General features: G+C 35.3%; 1 protein-coding gene across 19 annotated transcripts in view; it reads left to right on the top strand.

Annotated features, from left to right (window-relative positions):
- ptprk (protein tyrosine phosphatase, receptor type K) overlaps nucleotides 1-22,636 on the top strand; it is a 125,380-nt gene that overhangs the window by 89,683 nt on the left and 13,061 nt on the right. For 9 of the 19 annotated variants that reach the window (XM_015369071.1, XM_015369086.1, XM_015369127.1 and 6 more), the window contains 14 exons: nucleotides 3,488-3,670; nucleotides 4,534-4,653; nucleotides 4,818-4,927; nucleotides 5,027-5,228; nucleotides 5,308-5,413; nucleotides 5,507-5,579; nucleotides 5,856-5,978; nucleotides 7,044-7,118; nucleotides 7,395-7,431; nucleotides 13,158-13,293; nucleotides 15,914-15,943; nucleotides 18,665-18,825; nucleotides 20,954-20,989; nucleotides 22,579-22,590. In XM_015369071.1, the coding sequence (XP_015224557.1) occupies nucleotides 3,488-3,670; nucleotides 4,534-4,653; nucleotides 4,818-4,927; nucleotides 5,027-5,228; nucleotides 5,308-5,413; nucleotides 5,507-5,579; nucleotides 5,856-5,978; nucleotides 7,044-7,118; nucleotides 7,395-7,431; nucleotides 13,158-13,293; nucleotides 15,914-15,943; nucleotides 18,665-18,825; nucleotides 20,954-20,989; nucleotides 22,579-22,590 (1,404 nt within the window). The remainder of the gene's footprint in view (nucleotides 1-3,487; nucleotides 3,671-4,533; nucleotides 4,654-4,817; nucleotides 4,928-5,026; nucleotides 5,229-5,307; nucleotides 5,414-5,506; nucleotides 5,580-5,855; nucleotides 5,979-7,043; nucleotides 7,119-7,394; nucleotides 7,432-13,157; nucleotides 13,294-15,913; nucleotides 15,944-18,664; nucleotides 18,826-20,953; nucleotides 20,990-22,578; nucleotides 22,591-22,636) is intronic. The other 10 variants (XM_015369107.1, XM_015369159.1, XM_015369165.1 and 7 more) reach the window with 5 other exon arrangements.

The raw sequence follows: 22,636 nt of genomic DNA, 5'->3' as shown, positions 1-22,636 counted from the left end.
TAATAAGTCATTATTTCAGTTTGAAAATAATCACAAAAACTTATCTAAGTCACAAATGTACAAGGTCACACTTTGGGGAACTTTTCACATATAGATTTAGCACTTTAAAGTTGAGGTAAGGCAAGTTGTAGATGTTATTATCATTGGAGTTCAGGGTTGTTACATCACAACTAATTCAGTTGCCCTTAAAGTAAGGACTAAGGTTTAGGTTAGAGTTCGACCATAGAAAGTGCTGAAAAAGAATAGAAGTCATTTCAAGGTCCTCATTAAGTATTTAAAACATGGATGTGTGTCTTGTGTGCTCGTAACACGCACCTGGTCGTATATTTTTTTTTTTATTCTTCTTAACACCCATCTCACTGTGAGGCAGGGTTGCCATCAAGAGTCAAAAAAAAAAGAAAATCAATGCTATTTATTACATTGCATCGTGTGTGTATGTGTGTTTCAACAGTGCTGTTTATGGTGAGGATCACAGGTATTGATTTTAACTGACACAGACAGAAAAAAGAACCGAGACAAATGAGTAAGAGACTGAAATATAGTGAGACAGGCAGAGAAAGCCAGAGTTTTCCCACTTGCTCTATTTAAATGTCAACCATCAAATAACTGGTTGAAGCCAAAATGAAATGCTATGACCCATTCTACCATTAGCACCCACTAGTCCACACACAGTGCATTAATAATATTTGCTTGGCAGAACATTGCCTTTACAACCTTTGATCTGTTTTAGCATTTTTCAATTTTTCCTCATTTACTGCTGGTGCCATTTTATTGCTAAGATATTTATATTTAAATGATGTAGCAACCCTGACATTATCGTTGGTCTGTGTGTAGTTTCAGCTTTGTGAGGCCTGTGCTTGCCCTTGACAATAAATTCTTATGGGGAGTTTTAAGAGAGGTTAGCACACACACAAAACATCCAAACCTACCTTGCCTCCTGCCCAGATTTAATCTAGATTTTTTTCTTGCAACCTTAAGCGCAGGTGTGTATGTGGACAATAACTAAGTGCAAGAGTGTGTATGGCCAGTTTCAGTGCCAGTTTGTGTGAGTGACAGGTAGATAATGGGTTGTCAAGAGGAAACAACCAGTTTGTGTCCTTGTGTTGTCTTCTCTGAAGAAAGAAGGCCAAGAAAAAAAAAAAAAAGAAGACAAGCCAAGACAAGGAGGATATTTTAGAGAATACTTTTACAGGGAGCTATTTATTATTTAAAAGTTATTGGAAAACTTAAAGTCTTATAGGGGAATTATAGAAGAGGTAATAAAACAAAAATATTTTGCTATAACAGGTCGATTGTCAATTACCTGATGTATCATATATATCAGTTAGTACCAGGGGTGGTACTTAACCGTAATTTTTTATAGCACTAATTAAAGGATCTCTAATTAAACACAAAGAATCACACATTGATTAACTACGTATATATTGAGAACAACCCTTTCAATTCAAAAACCCTTTTTGCTCTTAAGTTAATGAATAATAAACAAATAAATACAGCAAAACGTATGTCAACAGTATATGAATACTAATTATAGTTCAATTTCTTTTAATATGGTTAATATATATATATAGCAACAGGGCCTACAATACTGCCTTTAAGAGTTTAACATTTCCTGTAAACAGAAGTCATTCATTCATTCATCCATTTTCTGTCACACTTATCCCAAGCGGGGTCATGAGGGGTGCCTATCTCTAGCTGTCTACAGGCGAGAGGTGGGTTACACCCTCTCAGGTCTCCAGTCCGTGGCAGGGCAAACAGAATTCTAAATTCTATCATTAATTCTTACAATAAAACCTTAGTAATCATTTGTTCCAGCCCAAGTTATAACTTATTACCTAATTAACTTTACCAGTGATTGGGTGAAGTTGACCAACCTTCCACAAATTGCATCTAGCCTCTGGCAGTTTGGCCGCTGGAAACAATGTCCCCTGTAACCCTCCGTAAAATAAACGGTTTAACCAAGACAGATGAATGAATTACCATGCTGTCAATGCTGTTTTTGTAAGGGAAAAAATCTTACAATCCAAAAGTTATAATAAATTGCAATAAATACTAATCAGTAATGATAAATAATAGAAATTATACCTATAGGAGGTTCTTATTACTTTCACCAAGAGGGACGCTGGTTTGATTCCCAGCTTCGTCCATCTCCTTGGACAAGACACAAGATGGTGGTCAGAGGCGCCAATGTACAGGAGCCCTGCTTCTGTCAGTGTGCCTTAGCTCTTAGCTCTGTCTAAATTGCAGCTTGCCACTACCAGTGTGTGGATGTATGTATGAATGGGTGAATGACTGAAAGCCGTGTAAAGTGCTTCAGAGTCCTTGGACTTATTGAAGGACTATATAATCACAGGCCATTTACCATTGGTTCCGTTTTCCTTTTTTTCTTATAATGTAATACCTTAACCACATTTAATAATAGGTAAAGGGCATCACTAAAGCCAAACGCAATGCTCTTATTCCATTCTTCTTCTAAATAAGGGAATATTATGAAGGAAAACTTTTGAGGGATTTATTTATTTTCTATTAAAGAAATTATAACACTGTTGTTGTTTTTTTCTTTTGTAACCCTGTATGCTCAGGGCAACCTTTCCTTTCCATTTTGACATTCCTCTGTGGAAAATAATTTATCATGCATTGTTTGCTGATCAAGTGGCCATTGTTGTCAAAGAGGCAAAGGGTTTTCAGTCGTGTGACTGTCAAAACTAATTATTGTTTCTTGACAACATGAAATCTTTTCTGCTTAGAGAAGTACTTCCCAAACTTAGACTTATTAGTCTTGACAGCTGCTTGCAGTTCTCATTTTAGCTTTCCCAATATACTTAAGTAGTCTCCTAAATTTCAGTTGACCCTTGGTCTTGCATGTAAGGATAACCACAGTCTACAGTCAAACATGTACATTTAAAGCTTGGCATTCATGAGGGTTAAGTCAACAGACAGGGAACGTTTGGACGTTTGCATTTGTGCTACTTTCTCTAAGTGCATGCATGTGTGTGTGTGTGGGTGGGTGGGTTAGAATTGGTGGGGTTATTGATCCAGTTAAATGAGCCATTTAAGGTAATTAAAGTCTTGGCCAGTGAGGAAGGAAAGTAGATTATATTGACAATAATAGTCTGAATCCACATAAAGGATGGAAACCAAAGACACGGCTCACATACGATATTGCAGTTGTGAAATTTTTAAATGGCACCAAAGAGAGATGAGTATTTGTGAAAATGTGACTACATCTGCTTTGGGAAATGTTGGCTCTATACTCCTGGTTGTTTTTGGCAAATGAAATCAATTGCTAATATCTTGCATAGAAATATAAAACCTCCGATGTTTTAAAGTTTTGTTTTAGACATTTAGAATTAAAGGCGCATCTCAATACCTAGATCATGACCATATTTCTTAAACGATATATATCTACTGTATTCTCATATCACAATGTGCTGTTTTATTTTTAAGCTTTTTTGGTTTACCTTTCTTTTTCCCGTCCTTTGTGCAGAGCCAATGCGTACACCCAAGAGGCTGAAGATTGCTGAGACCAGAGCTCGTTTGATTGCGGTGGACTGGGAGTCCTTGGGTTACAACATCACTCGCTGTCACACATTTAATGTCACCATTTGCTACCATTACATGACTGCCAACAACCGCAGCAAAGCCGACTGCTTGGATATGGATCCTAAAGGTAATGCTACAGCAAAAAAAAACCTGATGTTCCTGTATCAGTTTTTCTTGTTTTAAGGGCTATACACTTTTTTTTAATCATCTCGCACTAAATTGTCTTTTTCCATCAGTAATGGCTCCTAAAGCTTATTGTAAGTACGAACTGATAGCATTTATGCATTAGTTTTATTAATAAAAAAACATTAATTCCAATCAAAGTCTTCTTTTAAAATGAGAAATCTAGCTATAAAAATATCTACCTAACAATCACTGATTTTATCAACCATTTGTTTTCAGTGCGCATTAAAGGTAAGAAATGCAGGTTCCAGTAGCCTAGTTTATCAAATATTTCAATGAAAACATGATGTATATATACTGGTGTCATTCTGCATTTGTAAAACAGGGTAATTAGATGAAGCTTTTATGTTCTCTCTAAATAGCCTGGAAGTCTATTGATCTTTATGTTGATTAATCTGACAGAACTCTAATATCCAATTTATCTGAGGATTTATTTCTCAATCAGTTTAAATGCCATGCACATATGCAGTGTGCAATGCTGTATCACACTGTTTTCTGATATTTACAATATTAGTCTGAGCTGCTTTTCTTTATTCATGGTATTCTATTTTGTGCTGAAAAGTTGTTTACATTTATGATTTCTTTTGAGGCATCTGCAACACAAGAATCCTTGTGATTTCAAGGTCTACTTTAGGTCTTTTCGAGACCTAAAGTACCTGCTGTAAACATGTATTTGCCTCTGACACACAAATAAAACACTGCATTTAAATCTGCACCTTTAAGGTCTGAAAGTAACAATTATATGAGCTAGAAATAGGCTGTTGTTTGACAATGTAATTATTACTTTTCTTTGTTTTTCCTTCTCAGCACCACGTCACCTGGTGGGAAACCTGCCCCCTTACACTAATGTCAGCCTGAAGATGATACTGACCAATCCGGAGGGAAGGAAGGAGAGTGATGAAACCATCATTCAGACCGATGAAGATGGTAAGAAATAAATGATTGTTGGAATTTACTTTTCTCCATTATGCTCATCTGCATGTCGTCTTCTATGTGTTTTAGTTTGGTCCCAGCTTCCTCGTTTGAAGAGCATCATTTTACTGCTAGTTTTATTAGCATTTACAGATTGTGTCTCTGTGTTTGTGTAACAGTTCCAGGTCATGTTCCCAGTCAGTCACTTAGAGCCACTCCATCTGAAGAGACAATAAGCCTTAGCTGGAAGGAACCCACTGAGCCCAATGGAGTTATAACCCAATATGAGGTAGGATCATTTCTGGGAGCAGTTGAAGGAGCTGAATTAGTAAAACACATTACAGAATTCATATTAAAAACCGTTTTTTGTGTCTCTGAATCTATTCAGATCAGCTACATTGGCGTACGCTCGTTTGACCCTTCAGTGCCTCTTCAGCGGCCGGGAGTGACGGTGTCATTACCTTCAAATGCCACCCATTACACATTTTCCCAGCTCCACCCAGGTGTTACATATCACCTCACTATACGAGCATCAACATCGAAAGGTTTTGGTCCTGCATCCACACTTAATGTGACCACGAATATCTCAGGTACAAGAGAGATTACAAACAGCATAAACATTTTATACACTGTAAGTGCAGCATGAGACTTCACTGTTTTCTCTTATAGCTCCAACAATAGATGAGTATGATGTGTCAGAAGCATTTCTTAATGAAACTGCAACAACGATCACTGTCCTGCTCAAACCCGCACAAGCTAAGGGTGCACCTATAAGGTATAATTTTCATAAATGCCATATTTCTTGTTTCTGACATTTGCATATTGAAGAAAACTTGAATTATTATTTTCTTTCGTTCTTTGCCTCCAGTGCATACCAGATTGTGGTGGAGGAAGTTAACCCTCAGCGGTCACGTCGACAGGCTTCCTCTGATTGTTACGAGGTAACTGATACACTGTTCTGCATACATTTAATCCTCCAGATGCATTTATCAAATGCTAGTATAGATTATGTTGAAATACATACCAGAAAATTTTATTTGTCCCTCAGATATACTGGTTTAACTTTGTTGAAGAAGATCATTTATTTTGTGACATATTGCTATTTTTTGCAAATCTTAACAATTTACAATAAAAACACTGTTACCATGTTTAAAATTTCTATCCTGTTTATCATGTATCGTTAAGACTTCATGACAAAGCATCCATATAATCCCCAGGTTCCAGTTTCCTACCACAGTGCATCAAGTGGTGGTTCTCCATATTATTATGCTGCCCAGCTTTCCCCCAGCAACCTACCAGAGCCTCTCCCCTTTACTGTTGGAGACAACAAGACATACCAGGCAAGTTTTGTTCAATTTAAAATGAATGAGGTCAATTTTCAACAACGTTAGATAAAAACCATTGAATTTTTAAAGAATGTTGATAAAAAGCGTCAAAAAAATGTAGTTATCATGTCAAATAATAAAGGAGAAGAAATGAAGTTGCAGCATGATTTTTCCAATGTAATTATTTTTTGAGTTGTATTGTTAAATGAGTTTAACTAAAACCCTGTTTTTATATCCTCAGTCACTAAAATGCATTCAAACAGGACTAGTGGCAGACAGTTTTAGTGGATATGTACCCGGTAGTTTCATTTTGACCAAGGAAGAATTCAAGCTAACTTAGGAAGCAGTTAAGATCAGGAACTGATGTCACGCCTGGCACTATGCTGAGCTAAGTAGAGTTTTTAACAAAGGGTGTAAAGCCAGTTCTGATTATGGCGAGCAAACCAAGCTTGACGGATGTTTTTGTAGGTTTCCAGTAGTAGAATAAAGGAGGGTTGAAGAGAGCAGGCTGCATGGATGGTAGATGAAAATTGTCACAATCAATGGTCAAACACCTGGCCTTAACCATCAGATCATTACAGCAGGGTTTAGTTAAAGATCTGGCTTTGGTTGCCTTTATTGTGTATTGATGCTGATTGTGCAACTGATTGCAGCTGGTTGGGTTCTGCTTAAACGTACCTGTACCAATTTTAAATATCTGAGAAAACAAGGAAATGGATTGGGGCAGGGGATAGAGACCAGGCTGCAATGTCCATCCTGCCATATTTCCAACAGGATTAACATTTAATTTAATCTGTTTGTTTTAGCAAAAGATTAAATTACTTAACCATTTATTCCCATCCATTAACTAAAGATAGTCAAACTTAGCTAATTTTTTTTTTTAGCATAAGCCACTTAACAATACAAACTAGTTTACAATTGAGAGAATTTAGTGGTAGTCTTACAGCATGATACAGAAGACATTTATAACACATAATTTAACATTCTCAAAAAAAAAGTGTAAAAGTAATACATTCTGATTTAAAGACTGGTATTTTATGAAAAAAAATACTATAAATCGATTTATCTCCTTTCATAAAGGGTTTCTGGAATCCTCCATTGGCTCCAAGGAAGAACTACAACATCTACCTTCAAGCAGTCAGCAGCACTGAAAGGGTAAATACAAATTTGTTAAGGTTGACGCACAATATTTAAGCAGTGAGCTTATGCTCCACACCTGTTAGCTGCTATGATTATATGTATCAAGTTGCAGAGACAGAGATATGCCCTAATAAGCTTAGCTTTAGAAGTTGTGTGTAAGCAAAGACTTGAAATCATTGCTTGGAGCGTAGAATATGAATACAGTACATCCAATAATAGTCAACATTAGACTCTCTTTTGTATGGGGCTGACATATCGTCTTCATGTATTTTTTTCTGTTTTATTTTACAGGAAACTAAAACACAGTGCTTGAGGCTGGCAGCTAAACGTAAGAACACTTTCACTGCTCAAATATCATGTGTAAATAAACAAGTCTCATGTGTTTTTAGCTCACATTTAGCGATTTTTATGTCGTTAAAGCGGGCAAAGATCCATATCAGCACGTCTTATGATTTTCCGTGTGTGTCTTTGCATATAGTTATTAGTATTGATACAGTACGCTCTGGATAAAAAGCAAATGAGCTGTCGTTTCTATGAGCCTGTCTTTAGTAGTAGTTTTCTTTAGCAACATTTATTTTTATTATTATTGCATTTGAAAGCAATAGAAAAACACATTCACGTAGACGTAATATGTCTGCTTGTGTGTCATTTTAATATTTGTATGCTCATACTCTCCAAATAGCAGATTTTACCAGCAGCCATATGTTGATAGATTATCAGTCAGGTTTTAGATGGTGGAGGGATAATCCCTGAAAAAGCCCACACACATACATGTGCTGTTTTGAAAAAAAAATTTTAATGGGTCTGATGGATTAACATGCAGCTTTTTAGAGTCAGATGATAGGGAGAAAAAAACATATTATGTTTTCAATTAAACTGACAAACAGACACCATTGGGTATCACTTAATGATAAATGTGCTATTTATTAAGGTTTTATTTTGTATAGTTTTATACACAGCTGTTAAATATTAATGCCACTCCAAGAATATATTTGGTTTCCAGCATATTCCAGATTTATCTTATTTTTAAGGTGTTAAAATCTATAGAATTTGCCTTTGATAAAAGTTTATAAAAGCTTATTTTTCTAACTGATAATATGAAAAAGGAGGATTTAATCTAGTGTTTTTGAGGCATGTTTATATTTTATCATACAGCTGCTATGTAGTGAGTATGAATCCTAACTATCTTACCCCCATTAGCTGTCTTTCTGTTTTGTTTTTTGCACTTAGTTGGTTTGACCTTGTAGTGCGGTCGGCTCTCAAAGCTACCCAGTCAGATAAGATTATTTTGAGCCCAGTCAGCCGTTGCAATTAGCCATTACTGCTAATTGTTTAGGTGTATGACAGCTATACTAACCATCCATAATGACTAATTCAATAAATGATGCTTTTCTTTTGAATTCAAAAGACAAATAAATAAATAAATGCAGTGACTACAAAATTTAATAAAAAAAATAAAATAACATAAAAACTAGATATTTGGAAGTCCAATCATAGTGACCAGGAACTTTAAATGTGTGTCAAAGGTTTGGTTATTTCTCTCTGATGTCTCTAAGGTGTTGTATGAAGTTGAAAGGTGGACTTTCCTGGGTCAGCATATTCCAAGTGTTGCTTGTGGCTATAGCTGGCATAACAGGTGCTCCCTAGGACTGAAATCTGCTAAAACAAACTGGCATTCTGTCCTTCTAGCCTGAGGAGGTCTGAGGATAGCTGGAAGACTTTGGAGAGGATGTTTTAAATTGTGGATAATAATAGAGAGGAACAAATTAATGGGCAAAGAGGTTGGACAAATGTCCCTTCCTTTATCTCTGCATGTGTCTGAGGCGTGCATTCAAGAGGGAGGATTAAGTGATGGTGGTTCTATTAGGTCATCTGGGGTATTGTGTATTGTCATTGCTGCCTCAGGGAGTTGTCTTAGGATGTGTGCGCCTGTGTGTGTGTGTGTGTGTGTGTGCTGACCTGGATCATTTTTACAGACATTAAAAGTCGACATTATGAGGTCAGCCTGTGACGCCTTTCAAGATGTGGATGCTGTCTCATTTAGTTTCTGTTGACTTGACTCCCAGAGGCTTGGCCAAAGTTGTGGAAAGAAATTTATTGACATCTAATTTATTTTGTCAATAAAAAAGACAGCTAGATTAGATATGTACCTGTAAAGTTTTTCTTAAAGACAAGCAATATTTGGATAAAAACAAACTTTGAACAAATTGGACTTTTTATTTTTGTATTCATGCAATGCAGAATTTTGATGGGTTAAAAATTACAAAACCATTTTGTAACTTGACTAATATTGAACAAACCCACAACAGTTTATTGTGATAACTATTTGCATTAAGCCAACAACAGGAAAAAAATGTTAAACTTAATCTTTTTACAAATTTTTTGCCTGGTTTAGCGATAGAAAAGCACATTCCTCCTTAAAAATTTATTTTAGAAAAGCCATGAAATTAAGCAAACAGGTTTTAGGTAATTTATTACACCCATTTAAGATCTCTAGTATTCACAAAACTAATATTACAGTTTAGATTATATCTATACTGTATAGAAAAGGCCATGGAATGGAAGTAGCAGCAGACAATATTTGCAGTATATTATCTTCTGCTATCATAAATTGTGTTTTCCATGTGAAATCCTTTGGACATTTAAAAAATTTTTTATCTTTCTTTGTTAGTATCAATAACAACAGATGATATTGTCTGTTTTTTGTTAATAGCCTTGCTAAACTGATATGTTTCAGTTTGCATTGCTGTGATACAGTCACGTGGCTTAAAGCCAAGTATGACACTATCAAAGAGAAGTCACAATACTTGGATTGAGAGTTAGAGAAAATATGATGAACTGTTTACATTCAACATATAATTCAACTTTGTTAAAAAGAAACTCGAAAGAACTGTAATTAAGTCTCTGACTGGGGATTTGACTTAACACTTACCTGTGTTGACTTGAGGCTTTACTCTGACTTGACAGTCTTTTATTGGGACTTGACTTGAACATAAAGACTTGACACCTACTTTAGACTTGCAAAACAATGACATGTTCCCACCTCTGCTGTATCTTACATTTTGTGTTCTTTTGCTAACCCACAGCACCGTAGCCTTTATTTGGCAAGCTTAAATGTAGTTCTGAAAGCATTTCATCTTTGGAATGCAAAATGCACCACACATAGGCACATCTCTGCAAAACCAATGTGGATATAAATGTCTGACCAGATATATATTTCAATATCATCACACATTATGTAGACCCAGTTACTGCAACAATGATTATTCACTCACTTCAGCAGGATGAATATTTGGAGTGACCAGATCAGAGGAGTCTAACCGATTTTCGAAATGTTTAAGCACAAATGCAAGCGAATATCTGCTGTCACCATATGTTCATCTAGGAGAAGCATGGCCTGCAAAGTCAATGACTTGATGCTATCAGATGATTTCCCTTAGATAGAAAAGGTTTCACCAATCTGACTGTATCATCAGATTGAATTCTTTCTGTAACGTCCCCGGAGATCACATGATGTAAAGTGACAATGTATAAATAAATTGAAACCAAATTGAATTACACTTCATCCCAGTACACACAATAATACAAAGGATTATAAGGGAAACCTCTACTTTATAGGTATGAGTTTCACTGAATTAGTGTGATTTCTTTGAAACTATCATTTAGACTAAGTGAACTATGCTTTTAAATGTACTAACCTTACGGGAGATGATAAACATTGTGATTGAAACTTTACAAACAATATGGAAAAAGGTGCTTTATTAACCTGTAATGTTACATAATGACATGTTTTACAACCAAACATGTATCTAATGATAATGTTACACGTATCTAGCAGTTGAAGCAGGATTGGGATTATTTCTATCTTGTTGGCATTTATCCTTCAAAGTAGATTATTGTTTTGTTTTTTTTCCACATATGTTTTTGCCTTGGATTATTTGGATTACTATAATGCATAATAATGTTCTTATATGGCAATGAACAGAATTCTGGTTGTACAAAAATAAAATGATAAAGTGGAGCGCATGAGCTTAGAATTAAGCTTCACTTTGTGTCCCTCATGAACCATGTTTAGCCTTGTGCACTCTGTCTGAAACTTCATTGATGAATTATGTTCCATACAATAAAAGTCAGGGAGTTACGTCAATTCTCTAAAGTCATCAAGGACAGAACTGAGTTTGATTTGAGTGTTTCTATGACATTGGTGCTCAAATATTTTATAGTTCTTATTAAATTAGTGTTGAACTAGTGCTTAGAGCAGTGAATTTGTGCTCTGATAAGGTTGCAAGTAGCCGGTTTCGATCCCCACAGCCTGCACTCTTCGTCTCTGAGCAAGACAGTTAACCCCACACTGCTCCACAGGCACCACATAATGGCAGCCCACTGCTCCCCAAGTGGATGGGTTAAATGCAGAGAGTTAATTTCTCCATTGTGAGATCAATATAGTTCTATTTAATATTTTATTCAAATTATATTTCCAAAGTGTTAACCAATGAAAACCAAATGCCATGGGTACAATGAGATACACACAAAAGGAATGCATAAAACACAAAGTAGATTAAGCTGCTGTCCATATCCTTCTATGCTCTATATTATTTATATCTATGTATGCCTTTAATACATGTTTTTTAAGATTATTCTGCTAAAAAAAATATGACATTGAACACAAAAATGATAGCAGGGATCATGGGTTTACATGCAAATGTTTAGTTTATCAAGTTCCAGAAGAGGGTGTGGGGCAGATAAAAACTAAACCTCTACAGCTGTTTGTTTATGTGACTTTACCTAAATGCTGTGCGAAAAAAAGTTAAATTATGCAATTTTCTGTAATTATAATCTGTGTTTTTGGGTATGTTTGCCAAGAGTCAACTCTGACTGGCCTGTCATTAGATATTTTACCAAACAATGCAATTCTCTAAATCACAGGAAAGACATTGAAGAATATGTAACACACATATGCATTAAACAGAATCTTTTTGTTAAAACAAATACTTGAACATATGCTTTTTTAATGTAGAAATGTTCGCTTTTAAATATTCAAAACAATGCACTTTTCATTTAACTTTAAAAGTCAAAGACTGGCTCTAGGCCTTTTTTGTTGTACTTCTCATTTCATGGCATTTTAAATTAGGATTCGTCACACCGAAGGCCAGTTTTCCTGTTAGCCACAGTCCATCTTAAATGTGTGTCTGCCTAAAATTTAAAAAGAAATGGTAATCTTTACATTTGCATTCTGAGATTGTATTAATAGTTCAATGACCTCCATTTATTTCTTTACATTATACCTATTTTGAATGCAAAGCTTTTATCTTCGACACACTTCAAATGTACGTTTTAAGATTATGACTACTCCGACGATTTATTCACCAGTTTCCAAGGGAACATTTATTTCCCACATTTCATTTGAAAAGAATGTATTTTTAAATTAAGGCTGTTTTTCTCCACAAATAAATTTTTTTGATCGGAATAATTAAATATCTTTACCTTGAATAAAATAATATGTGTTATATGTTTACTCCAGGAATGACAATTTAAACTATTATTTTAACATATCTGATATTTCTCTACAATGGATCCATTAAAGCTCAGTTTTGCCTGATCTGAGCCTAGGTATGATTAATACCTCCTATATGTAAATACTGAATCTGTTGATTCATTTTCCCTGCTTTCCCGATTTTGGGTTTTTGTAAAGATAAACCTAAGAAAAACAAAGATTATTCATAGGATTGTGGGATGACGTCCTTTGACAGCATGAGAAGACTGGATGTGTAAATAGTTAAAAATAGTGTCAGGATTCGTTCTTCATTTTTTAACCAGCCCACAGCCAGAGGGTACGTTCAGAGCATAAAACATAGATAGGTATACAGAGGATGGATGTATTTTTTGTTTTTGTTTTTACACGTTCCAGATTTTATATATTTTATTTATCTTTCGATGGAAGTTTGATTCTTTATCTTTAAAATTTGATATATAAGCTAAGGCTCATGATAATTTCAGCCATTTTCGTATATATTTATTTATTTCAGTAACTGACGAAAATTTAACTTTTACTAGATGCGACAGAGGAACCTGAAGTCATCCCGGACCCTGCCAAACAGACAGACCGAGTGGTGAAAATAGCTGGAATAAGTGCTGGTGTTCTTGTCTTCATTCTGCTGGTGCTGGTGGCCATCCTGCTGGTCAAGAAAAGGTGAGTTGTGGCGCCTCTTGTTTCATCCATGAAAGCGGATCTGATGAATTCTTTTTCCCTGGGTATGGTAAACATTAACCACCACTACTGAAAGAGCACAGCAGCACACATGCAAATGCAAGAACACACAGACAGTTGTTCAGCAGAGTCCCTTCTCTTGTTGATTGTTGTTCCAATAAATGTTGTAGTGGCACCATCTCTCATCCATTCATCACAACTATTGATCTCCCCCCAGAAACAGCTTTTATTTCTGATGGTTCTTTAAAGGCAAACAAAGATTAGAGATTTGTTTTTCAAAGTTTATGTGAAAACGAGTAGTTTTTCAAATGTAATATATAAATTGCCTCTTGCAGATTTCTAGTCAAATTAAACTCAAAGCTAATGACATAAAGGGTTTATAATAAAGATAAGATTACCTGAAGATATTTCTTGAAAAAGGAAAAAGAAAAGTAAAGCTGAACAAATTCTCATAGCTGCCATTCTAAATTCAATAGCTTCTTGCAGAGTTTGAGTCAGTAAAGCTCTGCCAGTTGTGCATAAAGAAGTAGAGCTTGGCCTTACAGACTGATGTAAGGAAAAACCTGAAATCTTAAAAAGTAGGTTTCAAAAGAAAACATAATATCTTAAGCATTTTTTTTTACTTGTTGTCATTTCTTAACTGATATTATCTTGTTCCTGGTCCAGCAATCAAGCTTGAATTTTATAAATTGAGTGCAGAGCTCCACCATGTGGTGGCTGGACACAGGTACAGGAGAGCTGGTATTTTCACTTAGAGCTTCTTCATTTAGATAATCAGATTTTAATCATGTGACTGTTGTACTGATTTTAAACTACAACAGATTTCATTTGCATCCATTTTTTTTTCTCACTGAATAAAAACAAACTGAATTTATATAAGACCTCTTATGGCTGTTGATGACCAAAAATACCAAAAACAATTATGGTTTGTTTTTGAACATCCGCTTCCAGTAAGACAGGCATGTACCTTAAAATACCATCCATCAATAGAGTAAAAACATAAAAAATTACCCAAAGATATCCTCAAAACCTATTATTGAGAGAGGAAGGAGTTACTTTAAAAAGCAACATGCTGCTGAACTCTGTTTTGCAGGCCAAAAATTTCGTTGTTGAATTTGTTTGATAAGTAGCTCTCTGGTTTACAATACTTTGCCTTGCTCATCTGCCTTTTTTTTATTTTTTATTAGAATACATGTGCAAATGTTTACGCGAAGAAAAAAAAAGCCACTGATCTTTTCATCAAAATCCTGCCTTCTTCCATGTTCAATACAACGCATTTGAAAAGCTGCTGTATATATTTGCCATATTCATTGAGAAGAACCTTTGCAGTGTTCTCTCTGTCATCCCCACTGTAACACTTTTCAGGAGTCTTTACAGAGCATCCAGGAATAGATCCTCTCAATTATTGCTAATCATGATCTCACTCAGGAAATCAGAAACAATTAGACACTGAAACATGGAGCATAATGAACTCTCATCATTAGAGAACTTTCCTCTTGCAACCCAAGCCCTCTCATTTTTATTCTAATTTGCTTAATGAATTTATGTGAGCCAGCTGTCATGCAGCAGCTTCAGTTTGAAAATGTAATGTCAAATCAGCACTTGTGGTGTTGAGCTTAAAAACATAGCACAGGTTTGAGTTTGGAGTATGTTACTTCATAAAGACACTGTTTATCGTGTTTACTATAAATGGGCATATTTTAAATGCAGGAAACTTTGGGGGAGTTTCTGTTGAGTATCGGTAATATTTGTGACCAAATATGTAATTCTGTGTCCATCTTATAAAACATGCAGTTAAGATATGCAGTCATTTGCCTGTTTTAACATTAAGCTTGTATTAACTTACATATATTTTGTTTTGACTGATAAGACCATGGGGCTGTGTCTAACAATAAGCAGTGATCTGTGACAGTAAAGAATAATCCGCTCTGTTTACAAAGTGTAAGCAGTCCTTATTTGCCCTGGGACCTTTTTGCACTGGGGCCGTTTCTGGGGAGATCAATCTTCATTGTCATAAAACCTCTACTACAACGCTGAGCAATACTGCATCTTTAAAATAGTGGGACATGATGACATTGCAGTGACATCATGCTTGTTTTACAGGAAACGAGCTGCCTGGTGTTAGTGATTGGATAGGTTTGCATCAACCTATTGACCAAACATTTATAGGAATTGAAATTAAAAGGTCATTGGCTGATGAAGAATAAATATTTTATTAAGGTTATAAAGTCCAGTTATTTTAGAACAGCTCAGAAAATTGCATGTTTGTTTTTAAATTTCTATTTTTTTTATAGAAAATTGAAAAGGTTGCATGTTGATAGGTTGATATTGATAGTTTCCTGTTCTGGCTGCTTTTTGGGTCTTATAGCTTGTTATAGCACTGAACTCTAGTTTACGTTTGTTTTAGTTTTAGTTTATGTTTTAATGTGGCTTAGCTGTAAGGTCTCTCCAATGCATGAATATTGGGTTTTAGAAGTGGAAGGGTGTTTTTTTTTGTGCTTCTGTTGTCACTGGTTGAGACAGGACAGAATTGTCCTAATTTGCATATTCCCTTGTGTCTCATTTGTTTTGTTTTTTTGCTTTCTGATTGGCTCAACCCCAGGAGGACCTACTATTCATACTCTTATTACCTGTAAGTAAACAACCAATAAACAACCAGCTCACCCAGCTGCTCCTATCTTGCTGGGTGGCTTGTTTTAGTGGCTAGTTGTTATTTTTAAAGATGCAGTATACTTTTTTCAAGAAAAAACACGTTACCAACCAGCCAAAGCCATCCTCATTGACGCCTTGCCAGGGTGGGGGTCAGTTCGCTTTCATGCCAGTCATTTCAGATTTCAGCTTTTTTGTTTTGATTTTTTTTTTTTTTTTTTTTTTTTTTTTAGAGAATGTTGATTTAAAAATGGAAATATAATCATCTGAATGTTGAATTATTTGGTAAGAAAGAATGTATAAAACGGACTTAAATGATAGAGAATTGACCTTGGCCCTGGTATCCTCTACATGCTCCAAAGTTGCTCCTAAGCAGGCTTAAAGTCAGCGATAAACCGGGAACACACCGGCCTCAGAGTGTTAATTGAAAAAAGAATGCTGCACTTGTGACTGGTAGCTCTTTGTGTGCATGTAGTCATGTGATCATCCATCAGACCATCAAGTCACAGGTATCTCGATAGAACCTCTCCTCGTGCCTCCTTGCCACTGGATTTTTTCAAACTAGCTTCCTCTATGGGACATTGGGACTGTATCAGTGGCTCTTATGGCTCTGTTTCTTTGTTGTGGGTTCTTTGCTCTTTGCTTTTCATTGTTGATCACCTGCTGTGACCCAAATGGATCCAGAATCATTCATTTGTGAAAAAAAAACTTTAAAGCAGATGGCAATATAACAAGAGAACAAAGACAGTTTCAACCTGTGTAATCACAAAAAATACAGTAGCATCATAATTATTTCCATGGATTGCAACAGTGACTAGAAATTAAAACAGATACATATTTAATTTCTTTTTTTTTTAATAGAATAACTATAATTTTTAAAGTTTTTCATATAGTGTATATACATGGTTAATTACAAACGGTGTGTAAATGTAGTACTTGATAAAGAAAATTGACTTGAAATTATATTTTATTTTATAATCTAGGCAATATGAAATATAGAAATCTAAACTGATCAACTGTTTACTGAAAACACATAATCAAGTTTGTTTGTTTACACAGTAAAATATAACCACCGCTTCCTTCTTGTATGCAAGTGTCCGTATGAGTTTATCAGTGATACAAACAGTCGCCTCTGGATATTATTATAATTCAAACATCTGCTGAGTTTCCGAGTGTCTGCTTGTGATCTTAGAGGGGGACTTGGTGCATTTGGTCCAGAGGTAAAATATGTACCGCTGGCATGCTTTTTGTTGGGGTTTTTACTGGGGAAGGGAGTTTATTGCATCAGTTGGACAACAGTCACAAATGGAGATTTTTGTTTTCACTGAAGAACAACAGCCTTAATTCAAAACCCTTAACAGACTCTTTATCCAACAAAACACATAATATATGGGCTACACTTTAATTTGGTACCTCCTTATCTTTTTTTTTTTTATAAACACAATTTTTCATTCTCTGAATGAGGCCCTGATCAATCTTTTTTATTTAAATCAGATTTTAGTAACAACCTGGTTGGAGGAGAACCACTGCTTTCAGTGCTAGGCTGCAAAATTTGATAATGGCTGAAAGCTTAAAAGATCGCAATTTAATTGCAGAAAATTAATAACACATCCAATTTTTGTATTACTACTGTACTCTATCTGCACTATAGAAGATTGCCTAAAATTATTATTCATTTTATGTTTAAAAAATACTTTAAAAAGGAATTATGACATGTTTCGATAATTGTTAATTGTTTTTTTTCATAAACCACCTGATTTGAAGTTAACATCTTACCATTTTGCTGTAAGACAAGGAACTTTTCTTGAACATATGACGTTTGTTCATTTGCTCAACTGTTGTTTTGACTGATGCATGCATGGCTCGTAAAAAACATAAGGGTCCTGCATGCTCTGACATGCTCAACATGAAGTCTCTTATGATAGTCATACCCTTTTTTTCAATGGTGCCTTAGTGTTTTAGTTCTAAGCTATCGTTTATGTCCTGCTGGAGTCTTTTGTTGTTGTCTTACGTTAAAAACAAACAAAAGGCTATAGACAAATTTGAGACTAAAAACTGGAACAATTATATATATAAGAAGAAATGTCAGAATTTCTAATACTGAAATCTTATAACAACATAGTGGCACATATCTTTGTATTATTATATATTAAACTACAGATGTCCTTATTCTATTTCATTGATTTCTAACGCTCTGTTGAAGGTTGTTTATTTTTTTGTCTTGGTTTGTACTTCAGTCATTCAAAGAAAGCAGATCATGTGGATATCATTAACTTCCATTAACTTATTTATCATGTTGATTTTTAAATTAGGGAGCCTATTAACACCCAATTTGATAATAGGTTTTAATAACAGGGCTTTTTGGATAATGGGGATTTTTCCTGGTTTGCATAAGAGGCTCTTTCCCAGTGCTCCTATTTCTGGGCCTTTTATATGACTCCTACTGTCCTTGCTTGTACTCTCCTCTTATTTCTTGCCTATCTTCTGCACCCCACTTCTCTGCTTATTTCCCTTTAGCATTGGCTCTGGACTCTGCATCTTGGATTAACAGCCAGCAAGCAGCCCCTTATAAAATTTTGAGAATAATAATAATTTTATAAAGTTAAAACTATAACATCCTTTCCAAGTTTGGGGTCTGCAGAAACATTACAGCTCTGTAGTTGTTTGCAATGTTTGACAGTGTGTTATTTTGTGCTTCAAACAGGAAGCTGGCTAAAAAACGAAAGGATGCCATCGGAACAGCAAGGCAGGAAATGACACACATGGTGAATGCAATGGACCGCAGCTATGCTGATCAGAGCACTCTGCATGGAGAGGACCCAATGGCTGTGACATTCATGGACTCCCACAACTACAACAACAGATGTAGGTTTTTAATCTCACACCACATCTCCATGGGACAATTCAGGGTTTCATTTATCTAGCTCTTCATCTAGCTAATTTTTCCTTCCCCAAAACAGAAAACTTTCAAATTACTACTAAAATAAAAAATGCATCTTAAGAATATACAGCTTAATAAATTACAACCCTATATTATTTCTTAGAATGATTTTATTCAGAATCTGAAATCCAATTTTATATAGATGAAATGCATCAGAGTGTTGATTTCTAAACATCTGATGTAAACCCAGAATTTAGAGTTAAAGATAATAACAGTAAGAATAATTCTAAAGAATCCCATACAGAAATTACAGCAAGCTGAAAAGTTTGTATGTGCACTAAACTTTATGTAGACTAAGTACTTGGTTCATGCTCCTATTGCATGAATAGGTGCATCACCAGAATTTCCCCATTGTGGGACAATAAAGGGATTTTCTATTCTATTCTAACACGGCACTTGGAATGGAGGCAATCAGCCAGTAGCGCTGTAGAAGTTTTAAGTAAACCCCTGTTGCATAATAGAGACTGTTGTGTCTCTCATATTGTGTTTGACAAAACTACATTAATTTTTTTTTGGTTCAGGCAAAAGAAAGGCAAGGCAAGCACATTAATACCACGGTCATGAAAGCAGCTATTGGTGATTTTGGCTACCTTAGCAGGTACAAGTCTTGCTGTAACATAAAATGTGTTTCTCATGTAATAATTAGCCTCTCCAAGAAAAATAATTCTAGTGTTTCATTAGGAGCAATGTTCCCTCTAATTTTTAATGTGTTTTGGCATACATACAATCCCCTTTAGTACTATGAGGACCACTGTGGGCAAGATCAGATATGCATGCTGAGGCCAAACTTAAAATGAACCTAAGCTTGTGATTTTGGTCATAAATTCCTGTAACTCTTTAATTATGTGTTTTGTCTGAGTTTGTATTTATATATAATAGTTAAAGTATTTCATGACTAATATCTATAATCCTAGAATATGAACAAATCTTTCACAATCAGCACTAGATGCTTGAAATGTAGCACAAACATCTACCAGCTTCGGGATCTCCTTTAGCTCCTTCTGCATCCACCATATCTGAGAATGTGCTGATTGATCCATGTTTACTTTCTTGCTTCATCATGTAGCCTAGTAGAATTCAGCCAATAAAAAAGTTTCACTGTGCTGTAATCAGGCGCATCTTATAATGTGTTCATGTTGGATAGCAGTGCTGTTACGAACTGGAACTAAGAACCTTAGCTGAACTTTTTTAAAGGGCACTGAAGTTTTATACATATTCATCCAAATAAAACTCTTAAATGCATTTTTTTTTATGATAAAACCGATTTTATATTTGAAACTGGCATTGAATTGTAGCTGGATCATGTGCAAGAACAGCTACATTTAGTTTATTTAATAAAGGCTTGCACATCCAGCATCCAGCAGCCTGAGATGGTATAAGATCCCTAACAAAATAAAATACAGATGAATGTATTACCTGTTCATTTATTGTTAATATTATATTTAGGGGTGTGCAGGTGGCGCAGTTGTTTGTGCGCAAGACCCATGTACGGAGGCCTTAGTCCTCGACACAGCCTCAGGTTTGAATCCGACCTGTGGTCCTTTGCCGCTTGTCTCTCCCCCTCTCTCATACCCCCTTTCCTGTCAGCCTACTGTCAGAAAAAAATCAGGCTACTAGTGCTGTAAAAGCTTAAAAAAACAAAAACAAATTATATTTAATCAGATTTAATTCATTTAATCTAATTCAGCTTTGTTGTTTTGTATTTTCATTGTTGGTTTTAGTTGTAAAACGAATGATACACGGATTCAACATGATACAGACAAAAAATTTATGTTGGATTTTATTGTTTGTGCTCCATAGATCAGTTTGTGTGCTGAGAATGCGTGAGCAGTGCACAATTATTTGAGATTATTATGAATAAGTTAATTAAAAATAAAATCAAATACTAAAATAGTTTTTTTTTTTCCAATTGTATGCGAGGTCTCAGTAACTTTTTTCAGTCATCTGCTGTAACTAAGCAGCGCTTGACTCAAAATCAAAAAGAAACTTCTTCCCAGACTGATTAAAAATCAGACATTTTAAATTACTCTTACACCTTGTTTCCTTCCTCAGTGCCCAACGATCCTCTGGTTCCCACTGCAGTGTTAGGTGAGACTTCTGGACTTAATGGGAATGTGTCCCAGTTATCACCAACGTTTACCCTTTTAAAATCCACAGCCATTTCATCTCCCCTTCGTGCTTGTTCCCCTTCCTGTCTTTGTGCAACATTAATTAACTGTTGGACATATTTAAATTCTTTTATCATTATTGTACCATTTTTCCATCTGTAACAGCCATATACACAACATTGTTGTCAAAGTTACAGTACTATGACATATCAAAGAAAAAATTAGCTGTGAAGTTAATTTTATGCACACACACAACACATCATTCAGTGTTCATTTTCAGTCACTTTTAGCTCCAACCGTGGTTTCTTTTCCCCGCCGAGAGTTATTACTATTCATAGTAATTACCAGCTATCTTGCTTGGAAATCTTTTTAATTCTACATAAAAGACCAGTTTTTATGCAAGAAAGAGCAGAAATTCATCACATTGCGGTAAAAGAAATTACAGAAGATTAAATCTGTGACATCTCTGCGTCTTTGTCTGGAACTTTTCCTCTCTGCGAATTTAGAGTTATGAGCGGTTTCCATACTTGTAGCTCACATTCTGTCGCCAGTGGCCTGTCTGAAATCCTTAAATTCTAAAGGCACTCAAGTTTCTGCCAATTTGGGTGTTGCTGCTTCTTTGGTGATGCACTACAACACGCGTGTTAGTGTAGAGTTGACACTGCCACTTGATTTGCAGTTCTAACATAACCTTAAGGCTTGTACAACCACAGTGCCACCAAACTGTTAATTAACTGGTCCATCGCCTCTAATGTAGAGTGAAGGCCACAGTTTCAATCTGTCTTAGCCAGTCACTTCACAGCAGAGAATGAAGTTGCAGGAAGTAGTGAATTAAGACACACTGTCAGGTCAAGTTTACTGCAAAGTGGCCTGACAAGAGCTAAATAAACCTTTAAAAGTCAGTAATGAGCCAACATGTCCTCAGAGCAGAGAAAAGCATCAGTTGGATGAAATAAACAGTGTCAGTTTATAAACAGATGTGAGTCAGTAAGATGTGCTGCAACATCTTGCTAAATTATTAGAAAGCATGTAAAGCCATTATACCCTAAATTTTAACTCCTTATTTTTTGTTCCAGCCAGAACATTTTACCAAAAAACCACAACGTGCAACTGAATTTTAAAAAATATATACAAATATATATTATACCCACATACATCAGCTATTTAGAAAATGTAATTTTCAGTGATGATAAATGCATTTATTATAACTCTTATTCTTTTAAAAGCCAGATCAGGCTGGTTCTGTAAAGAAACGAACCTTTAAAACTGATTTACTGTCAGTGAAATTGAGAGGTGACCATAAAACAGCACATTTCCACTGGGTGGCACTGTAGTGGCGTTCCAGAAATTTTTATTTGTCGTTTTCTTCCTGTTCATGTAATCATTAGTGACCAAGGTTAATTTTGCATGTTCTGTTTTTCATTTTTAGTCATGTATATTTTTCTGTTTCATCCATTGTACAACTATCTAAGAGATTCTTGTAAATAATTCCCTATTTGCTCTAAATGATTAGGAAAATCTGAATAAACTCTGTTGCTCTGTTTTTTTCTATGCTGCATTTACATATAGTTCCAATCACAGGTGAGTAGATAAGAAAACTAAAAAAGCCATGCCTTGTTTCTTGTTT

Source organism: Cyprinodon variegatus, unplaced genomic scaffold (assembly GCF_000732505.1).
Source record: "Cyprinodon variegatus isolate N-32 unplaced genomic scaffold, C_variegatus-1.0 Scaffold37, whole genome shotgun sequence".
NCBI lineage: Eukaryota > Metazoa > Chordata > Actinopteri > Cyprinodontiformes > Cyprinodontidae > Cyprinodon > Cyprinodon variegatus.
This window is presented reverse-complemented; position numbering and strand designations above follow the sequence as displayed.